General features: G+C 40.5%; 1 protein-coding gene across 1 annotated transcript; it reads right to left on the bottom strand.

The window, feature by feature from the left end:
* Positions 1 to 3,533: 3,533 nt before the first annotated feature.
* On the bottom strand, positions 3,534 to 27,070 carry tnfrsfa (tumor necrosis factor receptor superfamily, member a). The gene is made up of 10 exons (XM_040157891.1): positions 26,792 to 27,070; positions 15,491 to 15,659; positions 13,566 to 13,697; positions 8,504 to 8,615; positions 7,611 to 7,747; positions 7,422 to 7,514; positions 7,286 to 7,332; positions 6,855 to 7,133; positions 6,690 to 6,726; positions 3,534 to 6,087 (listed from the first exon to the last, which is right to left on the bottom strand). Exons 1-10 carry the CDS (start codon positions 26,822 to 26,824, stop codon positions 5,786 to 5,788), a joined length of 1,341 nt encoding a protein of 446 aa, XP_040013825.1. The 5' UTR covers positions 26,825 to 27,070; the 3' UTR covers positions 3,534 to 5,785.

Here is a 27,070-nt window from a genome sequence, read left to right as displayed (position 1 = left end):
TCTGAAAGAAAACTCATTCTGAACACAGACGCTGGATGGAAAACAGTAAATATACCCATAAAGGAGCCGTTTGAACGCCCACCCGTGACTAAAGTTATCGAGGAAAACTTTATTATTGAGGCAGATAGCTCAAAGTGTAAGTGCTTGAAAGAAACCATGCCTGCATTAAACATTTATGCAACAGAAAAAAGAGAGAGAATAGATTTGAAACCAGCAGAAAGTATAACTACAGCATCTGCTTATACTAAGGACCAGGTCAAAGAAACGACAGAGAAGATAGAACCCACAGAGACTAATGATACAGCTCATGAAAATGTGAGCAGAAATCATACTAAGCAAGAGGAAACTGTGCCATCAGAAGAATCTACCATACCTTCACCTCCCTCATACAAAGCCACAGAAACCACAAAAACAGAGCACATAGCGGAGACAACTACAGCGAACATGGAGATAAAACAGACAACATCGGGTCCGGAAGTCGTCGAGATAAGCAGCACACAGAAAGCTGACGGACTGCCAAGCGCAGAGGAGACCCCAAAAACCACAGCAAGTCCAGAGCCTGAGACTGGCACTGAGCCCAGATTTATAAAATGCAAAACAAAGAACATGGAATCTTCGACTGGAGGGTCATTCTCAGGCCTCAGGATGAAGGAAGACATCCTGGCAACCAAACCTCGTGGAGGCACAGAGAATAAAGAAAGAGATTCAATAAACGGGCTGAAGACTGCAGGAAAGGAAGCCCGATCCCCTCCTGACCCAGGAGTGACCTCATTTACATCTAAACCTTTAGAAACCATCCACAAACACGCCACAAACAATCTCCCACAAGTAAGTCAAGTTTCCGTACCAGACCTCTAAGAAAATCCTGGTCAGACGACAAGAAGGTGTAAAAAGTGTGAAACCATTTTACACGGGGGTTATGTGCCGGGCTATTTCTTGGCGACCTGCAATAGCTGCGGGGAGTCTCTGCCAGTTGTCTGGCAACTGCTCAGAGAAGAGAAGTAATTTCGGCACATAACCCTCTGTAAAAATGATGAAATTAATCGGATCAACCTACAGAAGTGTTAATTAGTGAGCTTTAGAGGTGCCGGAGTATGGATTTTGTTACATTTGGACAGTGCCAGGCTAGCTGCTTCCCCCCGTTTCCAGTCTTTGTGCTAAGCTAAGCTAACTGCCTGCCGGCTGTGGCTTCGAATTTATCCCACAGAAATGAGAGTGGTGTCGATCTGCTAGGTCTCCGCCAGAAATGCTTCCAAAGTGCTGAAATTTTGCTTTAAGGTAGGTACAGTGTTGTATAAAAAGATTTTGTACACGATTACGTACACAGATATATACGAAATACAACGCAGAGATGAAAAAACTCCATATGCAACAGGAAGGGGGAATATAAACGCAGACAAAAGTGATCAAATTTGGAGAAGAGCATCCAGAAATTAATGATTTTTTAAAAGCAAAAATGGTGAATTGCATAATTATAGGCCACTAATTATAAGATATCATTTGTGGAAACCCTCATTTACTAACTCAAAAAAGGAATTTCAATTAAATGTATCCACTTTTAATTGAAAGCTTTCACTGTTCCACGTCACTCAGCTGTGAATGTGCTGATGGAGGTTCTCCTCCACAGTCTCCAGGTGACACCGTGCCACTCTGCAGAGGCTTATTAATACATCGCAGTGAAGCTGGCTGGAAACACTGCATGGAGAGATTCGCGGGAGCGGGGGAAACTGCAGACGCATTTAAGGAAACACAAGAGAAACAACACACGTCCGTCAGAGACCACGATGACAGCCCGCTTAACGATGATGAATACGATCACTTCTATTATTTTGACGGAGTACTGAAAAGAGTTCAAAACAATTTTTATCCCTATAACGAGATTCAAAGAGGACGGAGCAGGGGCCACGACAACTCAGAGAACGGGGTTCCCTCAGGGAGACAACAGGGAGAAGATCTTCTCAGCTACATCCAGAGTCTTACTCTGAGGAATAAGGTCAGCCAGTTCAAAGGATCAGGCACTGAGGACCAGACTAATGCTTGAAAGTAAATTAAATACGCAGGGTGGCTGACGGACTCCAACCTTCCAAAAAAAAATTTTAAAAATGCAAACTACAGAAATCACAGTTAATCACTGACAAGTTGATTTTTTATAGCTTCCCTTGCTGGCCAGTAAATGAAATACGACGCCCTGGTTGAACAGTTGAGTCAGCCATGTCACAACGTCCCCAACTCCACGCTTCACAACACACAGGGCGTAAGGGAGGAAATGGCCCAGAGAACATGCAAAACCTCTGATGTTTTCTTTCTTTCACGGCATGTGCGAGTACATACGTTGGCGTGAGACTATACTGACATTTTGAGACTTCACGTTGATATGTGAATAGACAACTGCAGGGAGGTGTTATATCAGAGCTAGAATGTCCCTGTGTGTCCATTCAGCTGTGCTTTATATTTTTTGCGAGCTGAATCTTCCATTATGCGCTGATAGCCTCCATCAGAGTTGCATAAAACACAACTTCTACCTCTGAATGTAGTTTATAGTAGCCCTAATAGATTTGTTCAAATATGTTGATGCACCGTGCGCATCAAGTGCCTAAAGGCTGCAATGTGTATTTTATTTAAAGTGAGGCCACAGAGAGCGATTAGAACCATGCAGACCATCCTTTCTGATTAGGATATTTACGATTGATAACTTTACCACCTTAGAACAAACCGATATTTCTTCATGACAGTCTTTGTACATAGAGCGCTGTTGTATTTATCAAGATTATTTACCTGTTGTTTTTATGTCGCCGTATTTTTTCAGTGTGAATGTTAAATGATGTGCCGTGTTCACTTATGTACAAAAAAAATCTTTGTCTCTGAATTTGTTTCCTATGACCTTAAAAGTTTGGCTCTACATTCTTACACACTGGTTTTTACTGTTGTTGTGTGTCAGAATTTGGAGATTTTTTTTTTCTGTGAATCCAAAATACAACATGAGTCATACGTATATACCTTATTTGCCTTGAACAAAAACATTTCTTTACTCTATCACATGTAAATTCTGGTTAACTGTATTATATGTACAGTCATTATGTGTATTAGTACATATACGGTATATATCTTTGGCTTGGCATTTACAGGGGTAAGGGTAAATAAATCATAACATTTATGTGTCGTAGTTTTCAAAACCGGACGGAATAAAATGATCGTTTAAGTCTGGGGCCTCCTTTTCAGCATCTCTTCGGTCTTAGAGCAGGTTTTCAGAGTTTATCCAGAATAAAAATTAAATGAAGCAGCGCGTTCACAATTAACTTTACGTGTTTATAACAAAGTGTAAAAAAAAGCGTAGTTATTAATATATCACTGAGCTCTTGAAAGGATATCTGGAGTATGTAGCATTATTCAGCACTGACCTTATACAGTCTTGGCATTATCATTACTCCCTGTTCATGAGCTGCTGCACAACCGTGGAAAATTTACAGGTGATATATTCTCTGGTGTAAACAAACAATGGAAACATGAATCATTTCAAACAATTCAAACAAAGGTTTCTGTACAAAACATTTATTTGAAATTGACATAAAAACAGCTTTGTTGTATTTGCATAACTTAAAATCTGAAATCCATGTCAAGCAAACAATAACTAAGGGGGAAATGGCTTAACGGTAATGCTGAACAGAAAGGTTTTACACGAGGGGAGTTAATTGAACAGTTTAGGACTTGCAATGAAACACGTAAAAGGTAAAAACACAGTATGTATATAAAAAAAAAAAAAAGGACATACAAACTCACGAACATGCACTTGAAGCCTATTCAGGAATTTTAAAAGAAAAAAAAGGCTAAGAGTTGAGAAACTGAAGTGTTAAAAATTTTAAGTGAGAATGTTGAGTGGGTAAGCAGTGTACAGGGTCCCTAGAAATTGATGCAGGCTGTATTTTCATTGTCTGTCAATAGATGGCAGTGCCAGCACTGTAGCGTCACTCTTCAGCAATAATATATAACTCTGTAACTCTTTACTTTATACACAAGAGACTGCAGAAAAATGGGCAAATTCTAGTTTAAAAATGTCACAACATCAACAGAAACCACTCTGGTTTGTACGTTTCTTGTCTTCAATAAATTCATACCTCACTATACTCATTTTAGTTTGTTAATAAAGCTGCATACAGTATACACACAGAAACATATACATTTTGTGGGGCTTCGACGCTCTCTGGACGTTTGTATGTACATGGGACAGAAGTGGGGAAATAAATTTGAGCTTCGTTTTACTAAATCCAGAAAAAGCTTCCTTCATCTCGTCTGAGTCAAACTAAGACAAAACAATCCGTACCTGCACCTCAAGTCACCGCTGACTTAAGCAGTCGGTTCAGTACAACCGCTGGACTCGACAGGTCAGTCCTCATTTTCTTGGACCGACGTCATTTCAACTCCGATTCGACGCATTCTACTCTGAGCATCAAGAAAGCTTCGACACTGTTTCTGACCGTGGTCTACATGGGAGCCGACTTGTGAGGAAATGGCAAACACGCAACGCTGACAAATCGGCAGTGCGGACCCGAGTGTTGCGCTAAACATAGTGCAGCGAGCAGGAGCAGAGTTTAACAAAACACCACAAGTGTCAACCGCACCTTGAAAACAACTTGATGTCAGTCATTTTGCCCTGTAGCTAAATATCATCACAACACAAATAGACAGTGTGCTTGTTTTCCAGGGTAACTTTTGGCAATGGTATAAATAATAAAATGTAATTATTATTCATTACAATAAATATATCAATAAATAAAACAACCCTTGAAGTTTTCCAAGTTACTTGAAAAGATTGTGGAAACATTTTACCAACAGTTGTTCCAACATTTGTTCCAACAGCCTCTAATAGCTTGTGAAATTCCTTCTCCAATGTCATGTATTAGTAGTAACAATGAACACATAAAAGAATGGACAAAAACTGAAAACAATCCGACATTTTTTGAACCACTACACTTAATGAATGAAATCATAATAAAAATGATACCTAAGTTAATTTAGATTATCAAATGGCATTGAAGAGGTAACGTTTGTCATTAGTAAGGCTGCACATTAACTGTTGCCATAATGAATGGACAATATTTTCCTATCATTAGTCTGGAAAATGCTCATGGACTGTTACATATGGTTTCAGAGAAGCCGAAATCTACAAAACAACAACAACAACAACAACAACAACAAAAAAAACCCCAAACATAGCATGATGGTAGTTTTAAATCCTACATGTGCTAGAGGTCAGTGCATCAAACAGGCACAGTATTAGTGACACAGCTAATGCCACTCCTACAAACCAGTGTATATCCTTGTCTCCAGGTAGCTTACCATGATCTGGGTGGAGGACCAGAAGAGTGACGCACGCCCAGAGACTTCTAAGCTTTCAATATTTGGCTGCTTCATTAGAGCGAGAAGCACGGAGCCGTTTCTGCCTGTGGAAGGCGACACCTTCACGTTTTCTCTGCTCTTTTGGAAAACGTTTCCGTGGTCGTCTTTAATGCTGTTGGGTTTGACCACGAAACTTCTTCCTCATGTTCGTTATTACACCTCATTATTTGGCAGATAGTCAGCATCCTCAGAGCACTGATCAATTCGACTCGACCTTCCCCTTTTTGTGTTTTTCTTCTTAAAACTACTGGCTTTTGAATATGTGGCTGGTCAGCCACGAAGAGGTAAGCCTGTTCGTGAGACACAGTGTCTACCGACAGTGTCTATGTGCTTTTAGTTTGTCTTGTAGTAAGTGTGTTTACTTCACTTGCGGCCCCTGTTACTTCAGCTTTCAGGGTGTGTCTGCGTGCTTGTAGTAGCCTCTCTGCAGCGCCGTAGAGGCGATGCTCTCGGCTGAGCGTCGCTGGTCCATACTAAGCAAAGTGTCTAACAGGTTGTTGATGTCGGCTTTTAGTCCCTGCCTCTGCATCCAGCTCTTCAGCAGTTCATACACTTTGTCACCGGGGGCGCCGTTTTCTGCAATCCGAATGTGGTTGTCACTGACTCCAATCATCCTGAAGAACTTGTTATGGATCCGCACGTCCAGGTACTCATCAAACAAATCAAAGCTCTTCTTTAGGGATTTTTCTGACCCTTTAAAAACAGAGATAAATAGAGAAAAATTTTGATTGTAAAGGACAGAATGGCCCGTTCACCATAAAATCTGGATGAGTGTTTATCTTGTCATTTTACCCCTTTGTATTCTCTTACAATGGACCTACAATGGATTGTTAATACTCACACGCAATTAAGTTAAATACCTTAAAGAAACTCACATGGTACCAGTATACATAATATTTCTTTGAGTTTAGGAACAATCTGTACCTTTCGGTGCGGTTTCCTTCAGGGGATGCATAAAGAAAAATTTTAATAGAGGGTCAAACAAATCTATTAGGCCAAGCCTTGTTTTAATTTAGCATGAGGAAAAAACAAACAAAAAAAAAAACCGGTATGCTCCAAACCCCTGAAGGCTTAGATATGACCTGACTGTCATGAGATTATTAATCTATCAAGCAGCTAATGTGAGATTTTGAGGAGATACTGTTTATTTGACTTCCCTGTGGACTGACATGTACTGCAATAAACTCTGTGGTTTTCTGAGGACGGCTAACTGCCTTTCAGGGCTAATCAAAGGGCATGAAAAATAGCTTCATGAAACGAGTGGAAACCTCCTCCTCCCGCTGCAGTAATCTTACCTTGTAATGGCACTAGTCGACGTCGCAGAGGGTCATCCTATGACGTGAGAGAAAATACAAATGTGAAGGACTGTGGCACAGGTGATTAAAATGTGAAAATGAAATATCGGAATCAACCGCAACATTTCTGAGATCTTTCTAAGGCCTTTTATCTTCTCCCCTCACCATGTCTCCAGGGGCCACTCTGAAGGCATTGGGGCTCTGGTGTGGAGTGTTGCCAGAGGAAGCTGCTGTGGGCAGGGCCGACAGGCTAGTTTGAGACGAACTAGTGGTGTTGGGCAAACTGTCCCCTAGTCCTCGGTCCTCATCTTCGGGGGGAGCAGACTTGCTCATCCCAGCCTGGGTCTCCTGCAGTAGGGGTCGTGACTCCGGGCGGGACTCCTCGCCCTCCAGACCCGCATTCTGATTATTCTGTCTCTCCTCGGCTGTGGCTCCACTCTCGTCCTGCCCAGAGGATGGAAAACATTGACGTACCGTGCCACCGATTATCTGAGCTAATTGTGACTGCTGGCACACAGGAACAACCAATTGTAAAGTCACTTTAAAAATGAATGCAATGTCAAAGAAATAAAACACAGGACCAAACCCTAACTTACAATAGGAATCTTCACAATTTCACTGGAATCACAACGGCTCTTTGAACCTGTTTGAAAGAAGCAAAACAGCATTAGGAATCATCCTTAATACGAAAAAAACTGCATTGCTACGGTACAGTGCATGATGTCAACTCACATGGTATTTCAAATGAGCGCTGCCTGATCAGGAACCACCACACAGCCAGTCCAATGAGGAGAATTAAGGCCAGGAAAACACATATAGGAATAACTGAAATTAAAAAAAAGGGGGTACAATTCAATTTTAGATACAACATTCTCCAATTTGAAGCAGTAGGCTTTGCATGAAACAGTGAAGTGAAGTTACCAATGTCCGCTGGAGAGGAAGGGGTGGGTGTAGGGAGTAGGGCCGGGGAGGTTTCCGTAGGGGACAGATCCTGTTTTCGACACACTGTGTTAGAAAAGGAGGTGCACCTCCTCACCTCCTCCTCCCCCGGTTTACACCTGTAAATTTTTAGAAAAATAAACTAAATTTCCAGTGCCATTAGCACATACAAAGCGCAGCATAACTCTAGGAATTAAACCTGGTCCTAAGGACTCAGGATACTTCAGATTTTCATTCTGGTTTTCTGTTAGTCAGGGGCTAAATCGGGCTGAAAGATAAATGAAATTAACTAACTGGTTAAAAGAGTACTAAACAGATTTAGCATTACACTTCTATACACAACAATGTCGGACTCATGAGGGACAGTTAAAAAAGAAAAAGGATCAAAATCGATGCAGCAGAACCACAGGTATCGTCTTTTTTATTCCACACAGCTGTCTTCCTTGTCAAAACCCGGTGCCTACATTACCCACAATGCCACTCGATAAACTGCTGACTTGTTCAATTGGAGATTCAGGTGTGTCATGCTAATAGCAGCTGATGTAGCCTCGAGCCACTAGCCTCAAGTAGAGGTGAGGACCGGGGCTACAGAAGTCTGGTAAACTCACTTCTTTCTGGCTCCACACCCTCAGAATTTTTTCTTTCTCAGACTTGTAGACTTCAGCCCCAACCAACATTTATCAATTCATCAGATTTCTAGCCGCTCACTCTATAGCCAAAAAAGGCTTTAATCATCTTTTTTCTCTCCAAACATGCAGTTCTTTGATGTGCATGTTTTGACGGAGTTCCCCTTTAAGATAGAGACTCAGCGATACCATGGGTCATTACACAATAAAAAAAAAAATTATCTCAGCAAAGAAGTAAATTGCTCTCACTTGGCACAACGTTTGCAGACTTCACAGGCCTGATCTGGTACGCAGAAGGTATTCTGTCTGCACTGGCACCTGGTGTCGGTAGTTGTGGTGCAGGGTGCAGTTTCAATCTCATCTGTGAGTTGTTAAAAAAACAAAGAAACAAAAAGTTGAGAGAGAGAGAGATGAAATAGCAGTTTTTCCATAAATAAATTACCAATCTACTCACTCACTGAAAATGTTTATCAAATAACTGGTCTAACTGCAAGTTAAAAAATGAAACACGTGATCACATATGAAACAATGTGATATGATAAGATGAGTTTATAGCAGCTGACACACAGACAGACGGCAATGTGTATTTTAAGGAACAATGAGGTTGTATGCATTGCGGTACATGCTCTTCTCTGAATTATGAAATTAAAGCAGACGCACTGGCAGAGAGCCTGTCTTTAACTACGCCCTCATATGACTCTGTGAAGCGTGTACAGTGTTAAATAATAGGGCTGTCGCAGTGAAGGAACTCCTCCTGCTGTGATTTACGGTGGCTCAACAGCACGAAATGCGGTCATATGTGGTATATATATATAAATAAGCTTTATTGGTAGGTTATTATTATTATTTTTACTGTTAATTTTTAAATGACAAAGATGACACAGTTTTAAAACAAATTTAAATAAAAGATGAATAGGGAATCAAAACACTGATTTATAAATTTCTCTTTATTTTCTGAAAATATCCAAAAATGACACCAGTTATCACGACGGATTACAAAGCCCCTGGAAGGACAGTAATCACAAACAACAGCTCGTGACAGAAAAACGTTGTAAGTCCCTACATCAATCCGTCGCAGAAATATTAACCAAAGTACCAGGCGAGAGCTTTTCCAGTCGTCGGAGACTGGGGCGACCCCAGGGGTTCAAAACACACACACACACACACACACACACACACACACACACACACACACACACACACACACACACACACACACACACACACACACACACACACACACACACACACACACACACACACACACACACACACACACACACACACACAAGTGTAAAACAAGAAGGGCCTAGCATCATGGAAAAAAAGACAAAAACAAAAGAACATGAACACAGCGTTGGTGTTGGTTGCTTGCCATCCCCTGCGGTTGGCTTGTCAATAGCGCGGTATTGTAATATTGCGGGTATCGCAACAGCCCTAGTTAATAAGCAGACTCATATTAATACCTGTGACCATGAAAATGTGTTAACGAGAGAGAACATGGTGGACCGTTAGCAAATACGTGGTGATCTTTTGCAAAATGAAAATAAATAAATAAAAATGTTTTGCCTCATTTTAACAGTGTAATGAGGGATGGAGAATCTGGCGTGGTTGATTTATTAAGCTGAGACCTAAAAGACAGTAGTCCTGACCTTTAAGATACAATCAGAATTAATAATAAACCAGCAGTCCACCTCCACAGGATGACCTTTCACAGAAATCTGATGTCCATGCTTGCCAATTAGCCAAAAACTGCAGTGTTCAGTTGGTTTCACCCCAAGTAACAATTTTATTCAGACAATTCAGCTCATTTTAGTAAGTAACAAAGTTTTTTTTAGAGTTTTTAGAACTCTGTCAAGTAGCATTTCACACCTTCATTTCTAGTGCAAATTTAAGACTGGATTCACCTAAATGAGGACATGTGTTACGTCAACTTGTCCACAGGGGAGAATTACAACTTTGCCAGGCTCACAATTAGTAATCTGCTGGCGAACACTTTATTACCTTCAACAGGAAATGTCAGCATGATGGTCAGCAGCATTGTGTTGATGAAGCGGAAAGATTTGTGTATTTTATGGGGAGAAATTGCTTTTTTATCTCTCTGTACATTTGGAGTTGAATATTACAAGAAGTTTACTGATCCCAGCCAGCATGATGAGTTTAAGTTAAGCGTAAGGACTCCAGTGTTTTTCCTTTCTAGGTTTATCTCTCCACTCTAAATTCCTTGTGTCTGTCCTGTAGTTAATTATTAGTGACTATCAATGCAATCATCGTAATGACTTGAATGCCGTGGGGTAGACTGGGTCTGTGGAGATCACAGCTGCGACCTTTGTTATGTTTGCGTGATGCAAGACTATATATGGAGCGACCTGGCGGCTCGAGGCAACAGCTTGGATTATATGGACATAAACACATATACAGACCACGGCTTTATCACCAAGCAGACTCCTGTTATGTTCAAAAGTGTGATTAATCTAGTCGTTTGTTTTTTTTAATTTCCAAATCTTTGTACACAGAGTTTTTTTTTTAACAAGGTTAAAGAAATAAATTTAAAAAAATTGGCTGGCAAACAAGAGGCATTACTATTTACATAACTAGCTTACAGTGTGTGCTTTAGGTAGTAAATTATTGTCTTTGACCTCAGCCGCCATTGGAATGAAATTTTTAAGCAATCAACTAATAACATTGTTGTTTTTGAGCTTTTCTGTGGCTGGAGTCTGTACTCCCTGTATACACACTTTGTCACACAGAGGCCACTACTGAATTTACAAAGGCAGTTAACAACTGCTACTTTTGCCAAGTGATGCGGACAATGGTTTTGGTTGTTGTAATTTTAATGATATATAATAATCAAAATCTAATTACAATTTTCCAATATAAGACAATTTCCCTCGGGGGTTGTTTAATTCATTTCTAAAAATGGGATGTAAACACTCTTTCATTTATTGCATGTCTGTTAAATGCTCAGTCCTCTAGCACACTAGCATCTCCGATGATTGTGGAACACATTAATATTTGACAATTGAGTAACGGATGATTAACGGTGATAATATGTCACATAAAACATGTGAAAAATGTTTAAAAAAAAAAAAAAAATTCTTGCAATGATACTACTGATTTATGAAAAATGTTGCCTGGAAGTAAAAAACAGTATAATTTGGTCTGAGAGTATAATTTGTACAAAGAGGCAAATTACAATGGCAGCTAAACAAAGCTGACATTGTTGGACTTTAAACATGCGGTCGACATTGTTCAGTGACTTCATCTGCTCCATTTTGCCACATTTGTTTGCCATTTACATAATTCGATCAAGCTAGAAATCGAGCTTGGTTACTGCGCGCTGGTTTTGCCACCAGTGGAGCAATTTTACCCACTGCTGAAAACGCGGCACTGTCTGCTTCCTTCATGCTGTGCTAAAGAAGCCAGCTTTTACATGGAAGATACCATCGGTACAGATTTCGAGTGGTGCCGGTTGTACAGAGGAAATGGCATAGAAGTCCAGTACAGTGAGAAATCATTCTTTTCAGTTTTGTTACATAATTATGCTCAGTGGTGACTGGAGTGTAACAGGCGCAGAAGAGAGCAACAAACCCTTGAATAGGATACAAGTCAACCTCCTTTAAAAAACCTTCAGGATTGGAAACAAGTCAATACTCCGCTACCAGCGAGGCAGCTGGGGTTTGAAGGATATACTTCAACTGATTAATTCTGTTATTTTATCAAATTGGCAGGTGCTTTGTATACGTCTGAATGTTGGGGGCGGAGAGGGTGGGGAATATGAATATGAACCGATTTTTCTTGGTACTTCCTGTCTAATCTAAGTAATTTAGGCAGATTATTTAGCCTTAATCAAACCTTAAATGAATGATTACATGTTCTGAATGAAAACCAAGATCACTTTTACAGGTGAAACGCACTCTCCACAACGTTCAGGGTAGGGCTTCGCTTTAGAGAGACAATACGCAAAAGCATGGCTTGAACTTCAAGAAGGCGAAGCTCCATTCATGACGCCATACATGATTCATTCAATTAACAGCAGCCTTGTCAAAATAAGATATTTCTCAACAGGACGTTCTGCAGATAACAGCATAGTTCATTTCAAGTGCAAGTTGCGAGGGCAACTTTTTACAATTTAATTCACATGTCCTTTGGCGTGTGCCTATTAATTTTTTACATATTTTTACACGTTTTTACATCGTAAATCAGTTTCAACTAGAACAAAACACACAAAGCTCTGGCTTAGAGGCTGCAATGAAAGAGCAAAAAAACTCATCCTATGTAACACTAGTCTCTTTTCTGTGGCTCCAGCCTTTCATTGGACTCAAAGACGCCCAGTGTGGGAGACAATTAGACACAGCCACACCCAGTTCACCCAGGTAGGACCGACACACAAGCAAATCTCCAGAGATAGGTAGCATGCTCACATTCAGTGTGCGAAACAAAACAACAAAGACACGCCCTGCACTCCTTGTAACATCATAAGATCACATTGTCATGAGTGTATCTGAAAGGCGCGGGGGGGGGCACAGACAAAAAGGTATTAACTTTCCCAAACAATATATCTGGATTACAGAAGATTCTACTTTTATAGTTTTTTTTTTTAAAGGTAATTGATTGAATAAAAGGGCAATTCAGTTAGGTTTTATTTCATTTCTTTTCTCTCTCATATTCAGCATTCAGAATTGACAAATCTATTTCCTGGTTCAACCTGACATGACATACTTCCTTAAGTTGTCCATGAGACCCCCCTTATAATAAACTTGTCACACAAATGGCAAAAATTCACAGGTGCCTGCTTCTAAAATGTGAATATTTCCCGGTTTTCTCCGTTATCAGTAACGGTAAATTGAATATCTTTGGGTTCTGAACTGTTAGTCAGACAAAACAAGACATCTGAGCATGTCTGGGCTTTTATTTATTTATTTTTTAATATTTTTTGAGATTTTGTAAATCAAACAAGAAGATTCAAGAAATATTAAATTTACAGTTAATCAATAAAGAAAATGAATGTTAGCTGCAACTCTGTTAATATAGTTAAATGGAGGAAAAACCGCATCGCCTGACCCCTCACAGTGATTGGCCAAATGAACCTCATCGTAAAGCTGCGAACCCAAATCTTAGTGAATGTTTTATAAAATAATGGAAAAAAAAAAAACAAGACCCAGGTTGTAAATAAACAAAAGTCGTATGTAATTAAAAAACAAACAAACAAACAAAAAGCCCCCGGCATATTATCTTTTCTCAGTGACTCAAACAAAATTTTACACAATATTACGAAAAACACAAGTCGAGACATAGCGAATCTCGTTACCTAAACGGCAGTGGGTACATGGCAGACAGCGGTTCATCCCGTTGGAGTGCTCTGTGTAAGTCTGCCCATGCTCACAGGGAAGACACGTCCCTTGCTCTTGGTCTCTTTCACAGGCCTTTTGCACGAAGGTTCCTGCAAATAAAACAAGAAAACAATCACAAAACAACTCAAATGATCCATATATTCACATACACGTTTCCTGCTGATACAGGATGATGGGGCAGGACATACCACAGCAAGGGATCGCATGATGTTATGTGCTTCTAAACTGTAAACCAATGGGATATCAGCTAAGGAGAGAAAGACAGTTTGATTTGATAAAAGTGCAGAGGGGTTGGGATTATGAGGTTTGCTTTGCTTGTACGTGATTCACTGTTTTACACGAGATGACAAATTTCCAGAAAGTTAGAGTCCACATTTCACTAGAAGAAGGGTACGATCCGATTCACAGAAACAACGGTTATGTCACCTCCTCCACTGGGCGATTCAAATGCTGAGAATTTTTATACGCAGGTCATACATGCCATGAATAAAACAGCTTTGATTCTCATATGTTTTTCGGGATTTATCTGATGCACAAATGAAAAAAAAGAGACATGGTAGAAAATGGGAAAAATGCAACAAACTGCAAAGACATCTTTGGTTGAACTCACTGAATATTCAGTAAATAGAGTATTGGTAAGGTGGTTGGTTTAGGGATAATACAGTTTGTTTTAGGTTGGGTGAAACTGATTTTCAAAGGGCACCCAGGCAAAACCTAAAAAAAAAAAAAAACATTATGTTTGGTTGAATTAAAGCTCACACTGAAAAAAAGGAGTAAAAAGCTAACATTGCATTCCATTAAGTGGTCACAGTGGTTTTTAAAATATGTGGTGAAAACAGACCAACTGGCAAGAATGCAAGAAAACAGAATCATAAAAATGGGAAAAACATAAAATCCAAGATTTGTCTGCAACCCAGTGTCACAAGCACACAACCTGCCCGGTCTTATCCGTCCTTTGCCATGAATGAGCTCACGTGAATTATTTTCTACTTTTGTCTTTGTGAACACTGACGATTTTCTAAAGGCCTCACTTTCATTGTTACTGTAAATAAAGATTTTAGATATAAGAATTCAAGTTGATTTGCAAGAGCTGGCAAGTATGGAGTTATACAGAACCGAAGCCTTTTCAGTCAAACAGACACAAAACAATGTGATAAAAGTAAACTCAAGGTTTTAAATGTCCGTGCGCAAATCATTTCATAAAAGGACAAGAAATAACACATTAGTTAATTATGTCGGGAATTAGTGCTGAATGTGAACCAAAGAGTCTAAAATTTTACTTATAAGAAAAAAACAAAATTACAAAACCTGGGTTGATTAAATATAAAACAGGATTTCTTAGAATTCAGACTGGTAAATGAAATAATTCAATCAGCTAGCAGCAGCATGCAGTAATTGCATCTTGGCTAAATAAGTTCTGAGCTAAAAAAAATTAACAGCCTGACCAAATTCTTTACATGATAAATTAAAAAGGTTGAGACTTTTAATTACTCAGGACTTAAAAATAACTTCTGCTTCATCTCTGGCACTTTTCACTTTCCTTTGTGCTTCATTCAGATCTGCTGATCTGCAGTTTGCCTTCTGCTCCTGGCCATCACGCATTCTTTCCAGAGCGGGCAGAGAATATTTGCAAAACTCATTTTGGATACAGCTCAGGTTATGGTTTTGATATTTTTTCTTCAGTTTTTTTTTAATTTTAAACAAAAGAGGCCATTCTAAATGTTGGCTCTAGCTTTACGCTCAGTTCTTTTCATATTAGAAGACACAGATCAACGTCTTTAGATACAGGAAACAACACAATTTGTTGATTGTTGCTCGTAGGTTTGGTTTTAACTGGAGCTGTATGGCTACTGTAGATTCTACTTAATGTGAGCCTCCTTACCGGCCTGGCAATTGAGGCAGCAGAGTCCCTGGTGGAGGTACTGCTTGTTCTCGACGCAGGCTCTGTGTCGTCGAAGGGTGAGGTTTCTGTACTCGTCGCCGGACCACTGAGATGCTGGAGGGTCTGCCGCGTGACACACCAGCCCAGTGAGGAGTGTTGCCACCAACACCTGAATCATCAAGGTCAGGGAGAGGAAGAGGGAGAGCAGACAGAGAGAGGAAGAGGGGGAAAAAAAAAAAGATGAAAGCTTTGCATTATTATGTGTATCCGCAGCATATAGGCTCACCCACTCAAACTCATTAGATAGAAGGACAGTAAAGAAAAGAGTCTATCTTCATAGGAAACCTTGTGTGAGCAATCTACAACTTAATTTGAACCATCTGATCTGAACATCTGCCGTGGGAAAGCAATTAAGGGATCCGTGCAGCTGGTCAGAACTAGCGGCAAAACAATCCTGTGTGTGCACGATGCAGTTATCAACTAACTGCATGTGGCGCAACAGGCAACCAAACTTAATTACTCCATGATCTGGTTTTCTAATAGGAAAGGTTTAAAAAGCAGAGACTCCGTTCCCTCTCTTGTGGGTGTACCAGAAAGGGCCTGATAAGGTATCTTAGCTAACACCAGCACAGTGCCCATATCTGATGTAGTTCCAGAAATCCATTCATGTGCTAGATAATAACAGGCTTGTAAAGGTGGGCTACTGAGAAGAATATAGCCGAACACTTTAGTGTGGCCCCCAGGCGCTGGTGTTTATTCACACGCCTTTCACCATGTCAATGTGAGATGGCCCCATTCATCGGCGAACAACACACTTTAGTGCCTCTACTTCAAATGACCCACATTCTTAAACCCCAGCTCTTTGAATGCCACGACATGCGACACCGCCATGAAGCGCCTCAAACGCCATGTGACACCTCCTGGGTAAATGAGAGGCCTAGATATGGAGGTTTTGTCTCTCCCGTGCAACAGCACCCCTCCCCACCTCTACTAGACCAGGAGAAAAAGGAACAGGTTAGGGTGGAGTGGGCCAGGTTGAGGGGGAGACAGAAGGAGGAGGGTCGATTAAAAGTGAGAAATTGTAGAAAGTAAGTTGAGGATGGGATGTTCTAGGGGGGATAAGTAGTCTAAAAAGACAGTGTGGGAGAATGAGCAGAAGAAAGGCTGAGAGCACATAGACAGAGGTAGAGAGAGAGGGACAGGCTGGAGCTGAGACCAACTCCTGACGCTAGACTTGGGTCTCTGGAGGGCCGCCATGCCTTGTTGTTCAAAAGAACTTTCCCTTCTCTCTCTCTAGCTCTCTGCCTTTTCCCTTCTTCCTCTCCCTCTGCTCACGTCAGACTTTCCAAAGACGCTAAGAGGCAGACGTGGAGGGGCAGACGGCCGGCAGAGCAGTCACAATCACACCATTTAGATCTATCCAAACATTCTGGGGAGGGGGGAGGCAGAAGAGAGAAGGAAAGGGGAGGGAGATAAAATGAGAGGGGGAGACTAACAGCTTGCATGACACAGGGTGAGTCTTTAGACTTGAATACACTATGTGTATGACTGCACGGTGGGGGAAGTAGAGAGACATGGAACTGAGGAAAGAGAAAGCAGAAGGCCGTGTGAAAAGGCAAGAGAGAAAAATCTGCGTATAGGCACATGTGCACGACAAAGCAGTGGAAAGAAAAGATGGGGAAAAAAAGACAACTGGGAAAGAATGAGCTACACCGAAGGTAATCCTAAACTTCTGCAGCGCAGAAGGAGAATGTGAAATTTCAATCACTGCCCCAAAATATATTTATCCAGCAGCGAGTAGCCCATGAATCACTATGGCCAATCAAAAGGCAAAACCCACGTGTCTTTTCGACAGTGAAGATGCATAGACAGCATAGAGATTACATCATTTCCAGTCTTTGTTCATTTCAGGGCCTGTTATTCAAAACATTCCCAGGCGCAGCTAACCTCAGTAGCTAACATTGTATGCTTGGCAATTGAAGGTTCGTGCACAGAGGATCCAATTGTATTTTATAGAGTGAACGGCAAATGGACTGCACTTTTATAGTCTTATCGATCACTCAAAGCACTTTACACTACATGTCAGATTCACAGACACAGACACAGACACACACAGATACTGATGGCACAGGCATCAGGGGCAATTTGAGGTTCAATATCTTGCCCACGGACATTTCAACGTGCGGTCTGGGGGAGCCGCGGATCAAACCACTGACCTTCCGGTTAGTGGACGACCTGCTCTAACTACTGAGCCACAGCCACAAGGGAAGTAAGGCTGCTCCTATCAATTATTTTCATTATTTATTAATCCGCAGATTATTTTCTCGATTAAGCAATTAATTGTTGGGTGTACAATTTGTAAGAAAATTGTGAAAAATGTCACAATCACAGTTTTCCAGAGCCCAAGTTGACGAATGTCTTGTTTTTAATGATATAAAACAGAGAAAAGCAGCAAAACCTCACACTGAGGAAGCTGCAACTAGGTAATGGAGATAATTAATTTCCTGTCATTCATTTTCTGTTGATCGACTACTCAATTAATCAACTAATTGTCTCACCTCTAAAGAGAAGAAAATTTGCTACTGATACTGAGAATGGTTTAAATGATATTGTTTTATAATGATAGCAGAGCCATACTAGTACATAACCACTTCTCCGTGTGCTACTGTGACAATCCAAAACAACCGTCCAGCTTTCATTTTGTAATAAACACAGTCAACTAAGTCTGAGGGAATCTGGCTTTTTGCTATTTCTCAAACACAGCCGGCTTGCACACAAGGCAAACGAACCAGGCCATCAACATGTGTTCACATTAAAATATCCTAAGGCTGGTAAACTACATAGGCACAAATGTACTTTATACAAAAACACTATGGGCAGCCACAATGTGGCTTAGTTTTACCTCTATAACCAAGCGAGAAGGAAGACTGGAGTAACCATAACCTCAGTCTAGAAAGCTCTCCAAACCCACAATGCCTGGAAACTCTCCAACCCCCGGCTGAAGTGGTTCAGTCCACTTCACAGTCCTCTCTATCCTCTGTACAATGAGTGAGCCGGGCTGCAGATTATTTGGCAAAACAGTGTCCCGTTGTCATGCTTTCAGTCTGTATGTATGTTAGGTTAATACTATCCTTGTATGGATGCAAGTTAAACTAATAAAAGTTACAATAAAATAATGAGAGACCTTCTGTTTATCTGACAACAGTAGCTTCCTCTAAACAACCCGGGTTCTTCCAAATGGCCTTGGCACAAACTCTACACATGCCATGTACACTGAGAATGCATTTGTGACTAAATGACAGGACATCCTTTCAGTTGACCTAGGTTATCAATGGGCCATTTAGGGGGGCTGTGATCACTACATATCTCTGAGTGGATTACAGTGAGCTCCACTTTTTATACATATACACCCGCACACATATATGTATATATACATACACACACACATATACACACTCATACACACACACACACACACACACTCATACACACACACACACACACACTCACACACACACACACACACACTCATACACACACACACACACACACTCATACACACACACACACACACACACACACACACACACACACACACACACACACACACACATATATATATATATATATATAAAAATGTATAAATAAAACTGGCAGAAAAACAAAAACACAAAATGCAATAAACTTTTGCACACACGCACACATATATATATATAGACACACATATATATATACACATATATACACACACACACACACACACAAACACACACACACACACACAAACACACTCATACACACACACACACACACACACACACACACACACACACACACACACACACACACACACACACACACACACATATAATATATATATATATATATATATATATATATATAAAATATATATATATATATATATATATATATATATATATATATATAAAAATATATATATAAATGTATAAATAAAACTGGCAGAAAAACAAAAAAACAAAATGCAATAAACTTTTGCACACACGCACACATACACAAGACATAGACACAAGCCATTTCATTTCATACTGGACAGATGATTTCAATCATAGCCAGCTGATAAGGGAAGACATGGTGTACCTCATTATACTCCTGTATCCGGAGCAGGACCTGACTCTCCATATCATGCTTTTCTTATTAGCCGGTTCTTTTCTTTCATCAATTGTTGGACATCTGTAATAGTTGCGATATTGTAAGACCATACTCTCAGGAAAACACGGCAGGGATAAAAGAGCTCTTGAGAAGTTTACATTTAAAATGTCTCTATGCAACAATTAAGTGCTGAGGATGTTAGATTGTAAGTATCAAAAGACCTCTCGTTTTAGGTCACTCATAATACGCACAGAGTTTTAATACATTCACATATGACTTTTCTCATTTTATGCAGTCTATAGAAAACCGATTAAAAAGCCAAAGTTGTCAATTTGTAGCTTAAACCATTGATTTAATCCAGTTTTTGAGTGTAACCTAAACTGCACAGTGATTTGCTGATCTAACAACAATTTAATCAATTCATCGGATTAAAGATCAACTGCAGCTGGAGGGTCCGAAGTCAACAACCACGTAAACTAACACTGATTACCGACCATTACTACTTTATTTTCATGCTGCATTGAGGAAATAACCCATTTTACCCTGATGATATTTAAGGACTCTAGCACATGACAGGGTGGAGGATGGAACAAACATGTTTTCCCGCAGCTCCCGATTTGTAATGCATCATAGAAGACTTTTTAAAGAAATATGAAATGTTTAGTTCAGTTCAAATGTCAATTACATGCGCCTTCTTCTGACCTTACCACAGTTCAATCTTTATCAAATACCACTGTCTCCGCCAACCACAAAAAAGAGAAACTCCCCCTCAACCTCATAACTGAAGTGTTGACAGTATAGTATCTGCATTACAGCTGCCACTTTTTAAGATGCTGATTTGGGGTGAGTTTAGGCAAACGTTGTACAAATACAATCCACAGTGATCACCCTGTCTCTTGGTGTTGCACAACAAGTCAAATTTTTGTTTTGATTGCTTGACTGGACTTTTCAGTGCCAAAAAATAAATAAATAAGAAGAAGAAGAAGAAAAAAAAAAGACAACTGCTAAACTTCCTTATCTAACTGTGACTAATTATCTAATTGTCTTGTCTAATTGAATAAATAATTCCTAATTTATGTAGTAGACAGATGTAGGGCTGCAACTAACAGTTATTTTCATTATTGATTAATCTACATATTATTTTTCCGATGAATTGATAAACCGTTTTGTCAATAGTAAAATGTTGAAAAAAAAAGTTACAAATGCCTTTCACGACTTTCCAGACTTTCCATCAAATGTTTTGTTTTGTCCACAATTTTGAGAACCTGGAACCTAAGAATGTGCAGCATTTTCACTGTTTTTGCTTGAAAAGTGACTGAAACGATTTATTTTTCTTCAAAATAGTTGCAGGTTATTTTTGTGCTTATTAACTAATTGATGAACTGATTAATTGACCAATTGCTTTTGCTCTTTTACAGTTTATTCTATGCTTTCTGCTTGACTGGTCTTTTCAAAGCTAAAAATCTTGGGTTGATACTTTATGGTATTCACCATTACCTAACCTGCCTAACCATTACTTGAACGAGCGGTTCTCGAGAATCATAAGAAAGGGAAAGATTAAATGACAGACGGTTAGGGCTGGGGTGACAATTCCCTGTAACATAAGTCATTGACCAGGTAACAGCATGGATTCCCTGGAAAACATGCTGGAGCTATAGAACCCCACCTAGATCACCTAGATCCCGGTACTATTTTAGACCGAGAACCAAGCTCTGCAAATTGGAAATGGCTCATCACTGCAGTACAACTGCTATGCACAGTCACTTGAAGCGAAACCATCCTGGAGCGCTTTGTTTAAGACGCAGGACAGCAAGACAGCACCGTATTATTTACTTTTTTTAATCCTCGCCCAAACATGATATATGAAGATTATTAACAGGCGAGACAAGTTATTTATGCACTGCTGCTGTTATGGTACTGTAACGTTACACCATGCGTCATCTAATGTTGTTTTTCGGCCATTACACTGAGAGGTGTTCTTAATATTTTGTCAACCTCAATTCATATGAATGGGATGGACAAAAGCAAAACAGCAGTGGCGTGGAAATTAGGTGTTGATGATTAGATGACTGAGTAAAATATTTAATCATTGATGAGATAACAAGCACGTTTTGAATGGGCACTGCACTAGTGTAGTATAATTCAGATTTCTCCGAGCTGACCTTGACAGGACAGTGAAAGCGCTCTGAGCTCTGCTTTACAGATAATTCCTGGCATTCACCGGAGGCCCGGGGTGACCACGCATGACTTTCCTTGAGTGGTAAATTACTCTGACATTTTGTGTTAGATGATGAAGACAAGTACAACCCAGCTCCAGTGAAAGAAGTCTGACACTTGCTACAAACTGTAAATAAATCCAAAGTTCAGCCAAGCTCGGATACATTAATCATTATAAAGCTGAATGATACAAAATGAAGAGAATGACACCAATGCCAGATTAAAGCAAGACAGAAAAAGAACAGACGAGAAAGCGCTAACAGTATTAAAACCATATATTTGAGCGACAGAAAATGCACACGCACACACACACACACACACACACACACACACGATTGCACACACACACAAACACACATACATACAATGGAGTACACAGTCACACATACAGTGTATGTGTGGGAGCGTGTGAAAAGTGGCTGCCCCCTCCTCTCAGGGAGCACAGGAAGCTTGAGACAATACAGAGGCTTCATGCAGGGTTCAGCTCCAAACTGTTCCCTCCACAGCAGCCTGCCTAAGAGCCGGCCCAACACCCGATTAGACCCGCAACATATCCGCTAGGCTGGATATTTATAACTCAGGGAAGCAGCAGCTTCACGACACAGATTCTGGAGTTTCCTCAGGAGGTATGCTTCACTGATTAGATGAGTGTTACAGTGTGTCACAAGCAGGTTAGGTGGCATTCACCTTCATTCCAGAGAAAAAAGAGAAATGACAAAAACAATCTGGGATGACGACAGTTTTAATGAATTTCCTGGCAGCCGCTCAGCTACCCACAAGTTGGTGAAATGAGTGACACCCTGACATTTATGTTGACTACATAAAAATAGCCTTTATTATTTTGATGACTGAAAGAGAGGGGGCTGCTCAAAGTTCGAAAGGTTCAAGAGTTGTAAGCAGGTGCAGCATGACGCACATCTTCCAATTTCTTTGTGTTGTGAGGTCAGGGTGGTCTCTGTGGTTCCTAAGGGGTTGGCTGCTCACATGTGTACACGACATCACTGTGATTCTTACAGTAGATTTTTTTGGGGGATAAGCAAGGACACCGAATTTGAACGTCAAAAACATTCACAAAATGAATTTAGAGAATTGTGTGCAGGAGGGCTATTAACTTCGGCTTTTCAAATTCTGATTAGGCCCTTTCACAGAGGAGCAGAGCAGCAACTCACAAGACAACTCCGGGAGGGAGAGACTGAAAAGAGCAAGAGAGGGTGACTAATAGATTAAAGTATGTGCAGGAATCCATCACCTCGCTCTAGAGACAATCACATTAGCTCCATTAAAGCTTGTCTTTGTGTAAAAGGGAAAAAAAGTCCATGAAGTGCTGGGAGTTTATACCCTTCTCTATAAACACATCACAGCAAAAATGTAGAATATGTGACAACAAGGACTTAAATGACCATCAATAGCTGGAATTTATGTTGGATTTATGTCTTTCTAAACAGAAGTCCATTCTCTGGACAAAGGTTGAGTTTGTTCTAAGACTCAACACTTCTGTTCTAATCTGTTCATTTATTCCAGAGAGCAGGAAGTCACACGATATAGCACTGATGCAAACCTTTTGCCAGTCTGGTTTCATGTTATGTCATGACTCTGAGGTCCGTCTAAATGTCTGCGCTGCCCACAGTGCCATCTTTTCTTTTTTTTTTTTTCTTTTCTTAGTTGCCTAGTCTGAAATGCAGGGCTCCAACTCATGATGATTTTCATTATCATTGAATTTGCTGATTTTTTTTTTTTTTTTAACATTAAATCGATTGTTTGGTGTACAAGTTTAACATTTATGAAAAATGCTCATCATAGTTAACTAAGGCGAAGGAGATGTCATGAAATTGCTTGATTTGTTCAAACAAAAGTAAAAAACCAGATCTTAATCGGTAAGATTAATTTTCATTACCGATTAATCTGCTAAATTTTTCTTGACCGATCGCTCAATCATTTAGACAATGTCCAAAAATGGGGAAAAACAATCATCACAATTTCTCACAATCCAAGGTGACATTTGTAAATCTTTTGACAAAACGAAAAGCCCAATTTCCTAAGACATTAATTTCAAGTTATCTAAAACAGAAAAAACGCAGCAAATCCTTATGTTGGAGTAGCTGGGCTGAGAATGTTTGGTATTTTTGCTTGAGAAATGATTTGAACAACTAACTGTTTATCGAAATCCATTAATCAAAAATCAGCTCTAAACACTACCCACTCAAATAACTCTCTGACATATAAAGGTGTTCCTTCCAGTAAGCATTACACTTGCCGGTGCCCATCCCTAGTGTAATGTCCTCAAAGAGGACAGTATACCTGACTCATGTGACTCAACCCATCAGATGACTTTTGTACACAGTATAATAGTATCTACCTCAAAGCAGTTTGCAAATTCCTGATGACACTGGGTGTGATGTGAAATTAAGTTCAACTTCATTTGTCTCCCAAGGGGAAATTTGTTATGCGGCAAGAGAATACACCTACGGACATAAACGGAATTAAGCAAAAATTAGAAATATGGAAATAACAATACACTTTTATCAATCTGTGGGAGTGCCACTTCCTCAGAAACCACAGTCAAGTACAAAGACTTAGCTGAAGAAGAAGAATAAAGCTAGGTGAAATTAATTAGTTTATCTAGTGATGTTTGACACACAGTAAATTATCCCGACTTATCTCAAGCTGGACCATTCATGTGTGAACACTGACTTGCCTCTACTGGTATGCACTGAGTAGGCGGCACCTGCTCACTTAGTGAGTCAGTAAACCTTAGATAACTGGAGGGTGATTCAGCTTAACAACAACAACGACGACGACGACGACGACAACAACGACAACAACAACACAACAGCAGCAGCAGCAACAGACTGATTCAGAATAATCAATCCGCCGGCAATAAAACATCATTAACTATGTCTGCTGTCTAGTATAAATACCTGACTGGAAACTGTGACATGCCAACCCAAAAAGGCACACAACCACCTGGTATCTGACAGTCAGTGGGTTGCACTGCATTGCATCATTCAGTGTCCATGTAGCTTCTCTAAGCCACAGGCTCGGTTATAATTGTTCACATGGTCACCATGCAGAGCAGCAAGCAGCAGTTACAGTATCAAGAACTCTGGAGTGGCCGATATGTTAACCGCTGCTCAGTCCCCGGTGACACAGTTTGGCCTCCACTTGTCCCAAATGCCAGTCCTGCCCTTGTCTGTGTTGTCCACAGAGACACGGAGGGATATTTCCTGTGTGAACCAACACCCAGACAAACAGTAAGCAATCACAGATAAAATCTAGTGTACATTTGCATGGGCATGACATTTCTAAGAAGTAAATTGATGCCACTTATATCAGCATATCTGTGTACTCTAGACAGGAAGTTTACTGGAGACCAGGCACGTACACTCAAGCCAATTTGAAGGGGTGGCGGGGTAGGGGTGGGGGGATTAGAGAAAGGGGGAAAGGGGATGGGGGGGGGGGGGGGTGAGTTTCCTCATAGTCCCTTAGCAACAAGGCCTGCTGGCGAGGCCTCCAGAATGTACTGTGGTTTACAAAAGAGATAAACATTGACTTTGCCACCCGGAGAAGTAAATCTGATTTCAGCAATGGAACACTGCATGACTTAAAACACAGCTCAGACAATGCAGAAAACAAACACTATGGCTCCAGGCACATCAGCAGATGTAACATTTACTTTAAAAGACTATATTTATAATGAGCAGAGCTATAGTAGGCTGTGATTAAATGCCACTGTATCGTAGTTTAATGACTAAAAGTGCTGCCCTCATCAGCCATAAAACAAGGCGAGCCCTAATTTGCTCCGTCGTAAAGAACTCAGATTTATTTTCCGCTTCTTATCACATACTATCATGTAAACCAGTAAACTTGAGGGGGAAATTAAGAGTCCTCATAGAGTCCCACACAAAACCCAATCATATACTTTGCATTAATCCAAAAGGACTTGCAGTGAGTTTACAGTATTCATAGTGTCAGGCTTTGGTGCTGCACAGTTGGAAAAAACAACAGCTGAGGAAATGAAAAGACGTCTCTGTGAAGGTCTGAGTGTTGGAAAAACTTTTAAGAGACTTGGCTTTAATTGACTAACTGGCAAGGTGAATTCTTGGCTTTTTATGGGTCAAACTAATTACAGCTTCACACACCCTACTAAACCCGTGCTTATCACACCCTTCCCACAATTTGTTTTAAAGCTTGATGGAGCAGAAGTGCACTCCGCAGCAGGCAGGCCCCGTAGCTGCACTGCACTTATTAATAGTGCCTGTAGAACCGGCTACATCCACTGTGACAGACCGAGAGCCATCATATGCTGAATGTCTGAACAATATGACCACATGATGTCCAACACAGATGGTGGCTGTAGTGTGGAGTGTGTGTGTGTGTGTGTGTGTGTGTGTGTAGGGGGGGGGGGGGGGGTCGGACTGAGTGAATGATACAGCACATGTAATGTACTCTACTGTACTGAGACCAGAAACAGGAACCAATAAGCTTCAGATGAGCACCCAGTCTCTACTGGAATAGACACTTTAATCAACAACAACAAACACAGTGTTACTTCCTGTGTATGTGTGCTCCTGTGGGACAATGATGGGGCTTGTTTCATCTTCTCACACAAGTCCACAGGCCCGCTCCTGAGTTCAGCTCGCCATGTCACAGCACGGCTTCAATAGCAAGAGCCAAAGCTTGTCTGGTCCGGGCTTCAACTTCATGAAACGCCCAGCATCTCTGCAGCCGCACGGACCGCCCGAATCAACATGTTGCTTCCTATCGCTAGCTAAATGCCTTAACTGTTCGGCTGCAGCGCCGAGAGCGCGTACGTGATAACAGGCTATCCGAAGTTAAGAGCACATTTTAACCATTAACGGAGGCTCAATAACGGAATAAAAGCGACTGTTCGGGATATAGAGTGATACATTCAACCGAGTGAGCATTCAAAAGCTCTTTGTCGTGTTTACTTACAAAAAGTTTCCCGGTCACCGGATCGAGGTTCATCTTGGGAACTTCGAGATGAGAGGCAATCCCGGAGACTTGAGCTTCGCGTCAAAAAAAAAAAGGAACACCACCAGTCTAAAGTCGCTAAAAAAAAAACCAAACCAAACGAAAAAAAAAAAAAAACGCGATTACGGCGAAAAAGAGAGCAACCACACAAATCCGCCTTTAAAGCTATCCGTCATCCGGTGGCTTACATGAGTTTATTCTTCTCAGTGACAAAACTTTGTGGCGCTTTTCTGGGAGAGG

The sequence above is a fragment of the Xiphias gladius genome, chromosome 20 (assembly GCF_016859285.1).
Source record: "Xiphias gladius isolate SHS-SW01 ecotype Sanya breed wild chromosome 20, ASM1685928v1, whole genome shotgun sequence".
Classification (NCBI taxonomy): Eukaryota; Metazoa; Chordata; class Actinopteri; order Istiophoriformes; family Xiphiidae; genus Xiphias; species Xiphias gladius.
This window is presented reverse-complemented; position numbering and strand designations above follow the sequence as displayed.

Bases quoted from the DNA above. Each gene is read 5' to 3' on its own strand.
- tnfrsfa (XM_040157891.1), bottom strand. From the start codon at position 26,824: ATGAACCTCGATCCGGTGACCGGGAAACTTTTT. The intron at 13,698-15,490 runs GTAAGGAGGCTC...TTTTATTTGCAG, and splicing joins CTGCCTCAATTGCCAGGCCG to GAACCTTCGTGCAAAAGGCC. The intron at 7,748-8,503 runs GTGAGAGCAATT...AAAAATTTACAG, and splicing joins GTCTGCAAACGTTGTGCCAA to GTGTAAACCGGGGGAGGAGG.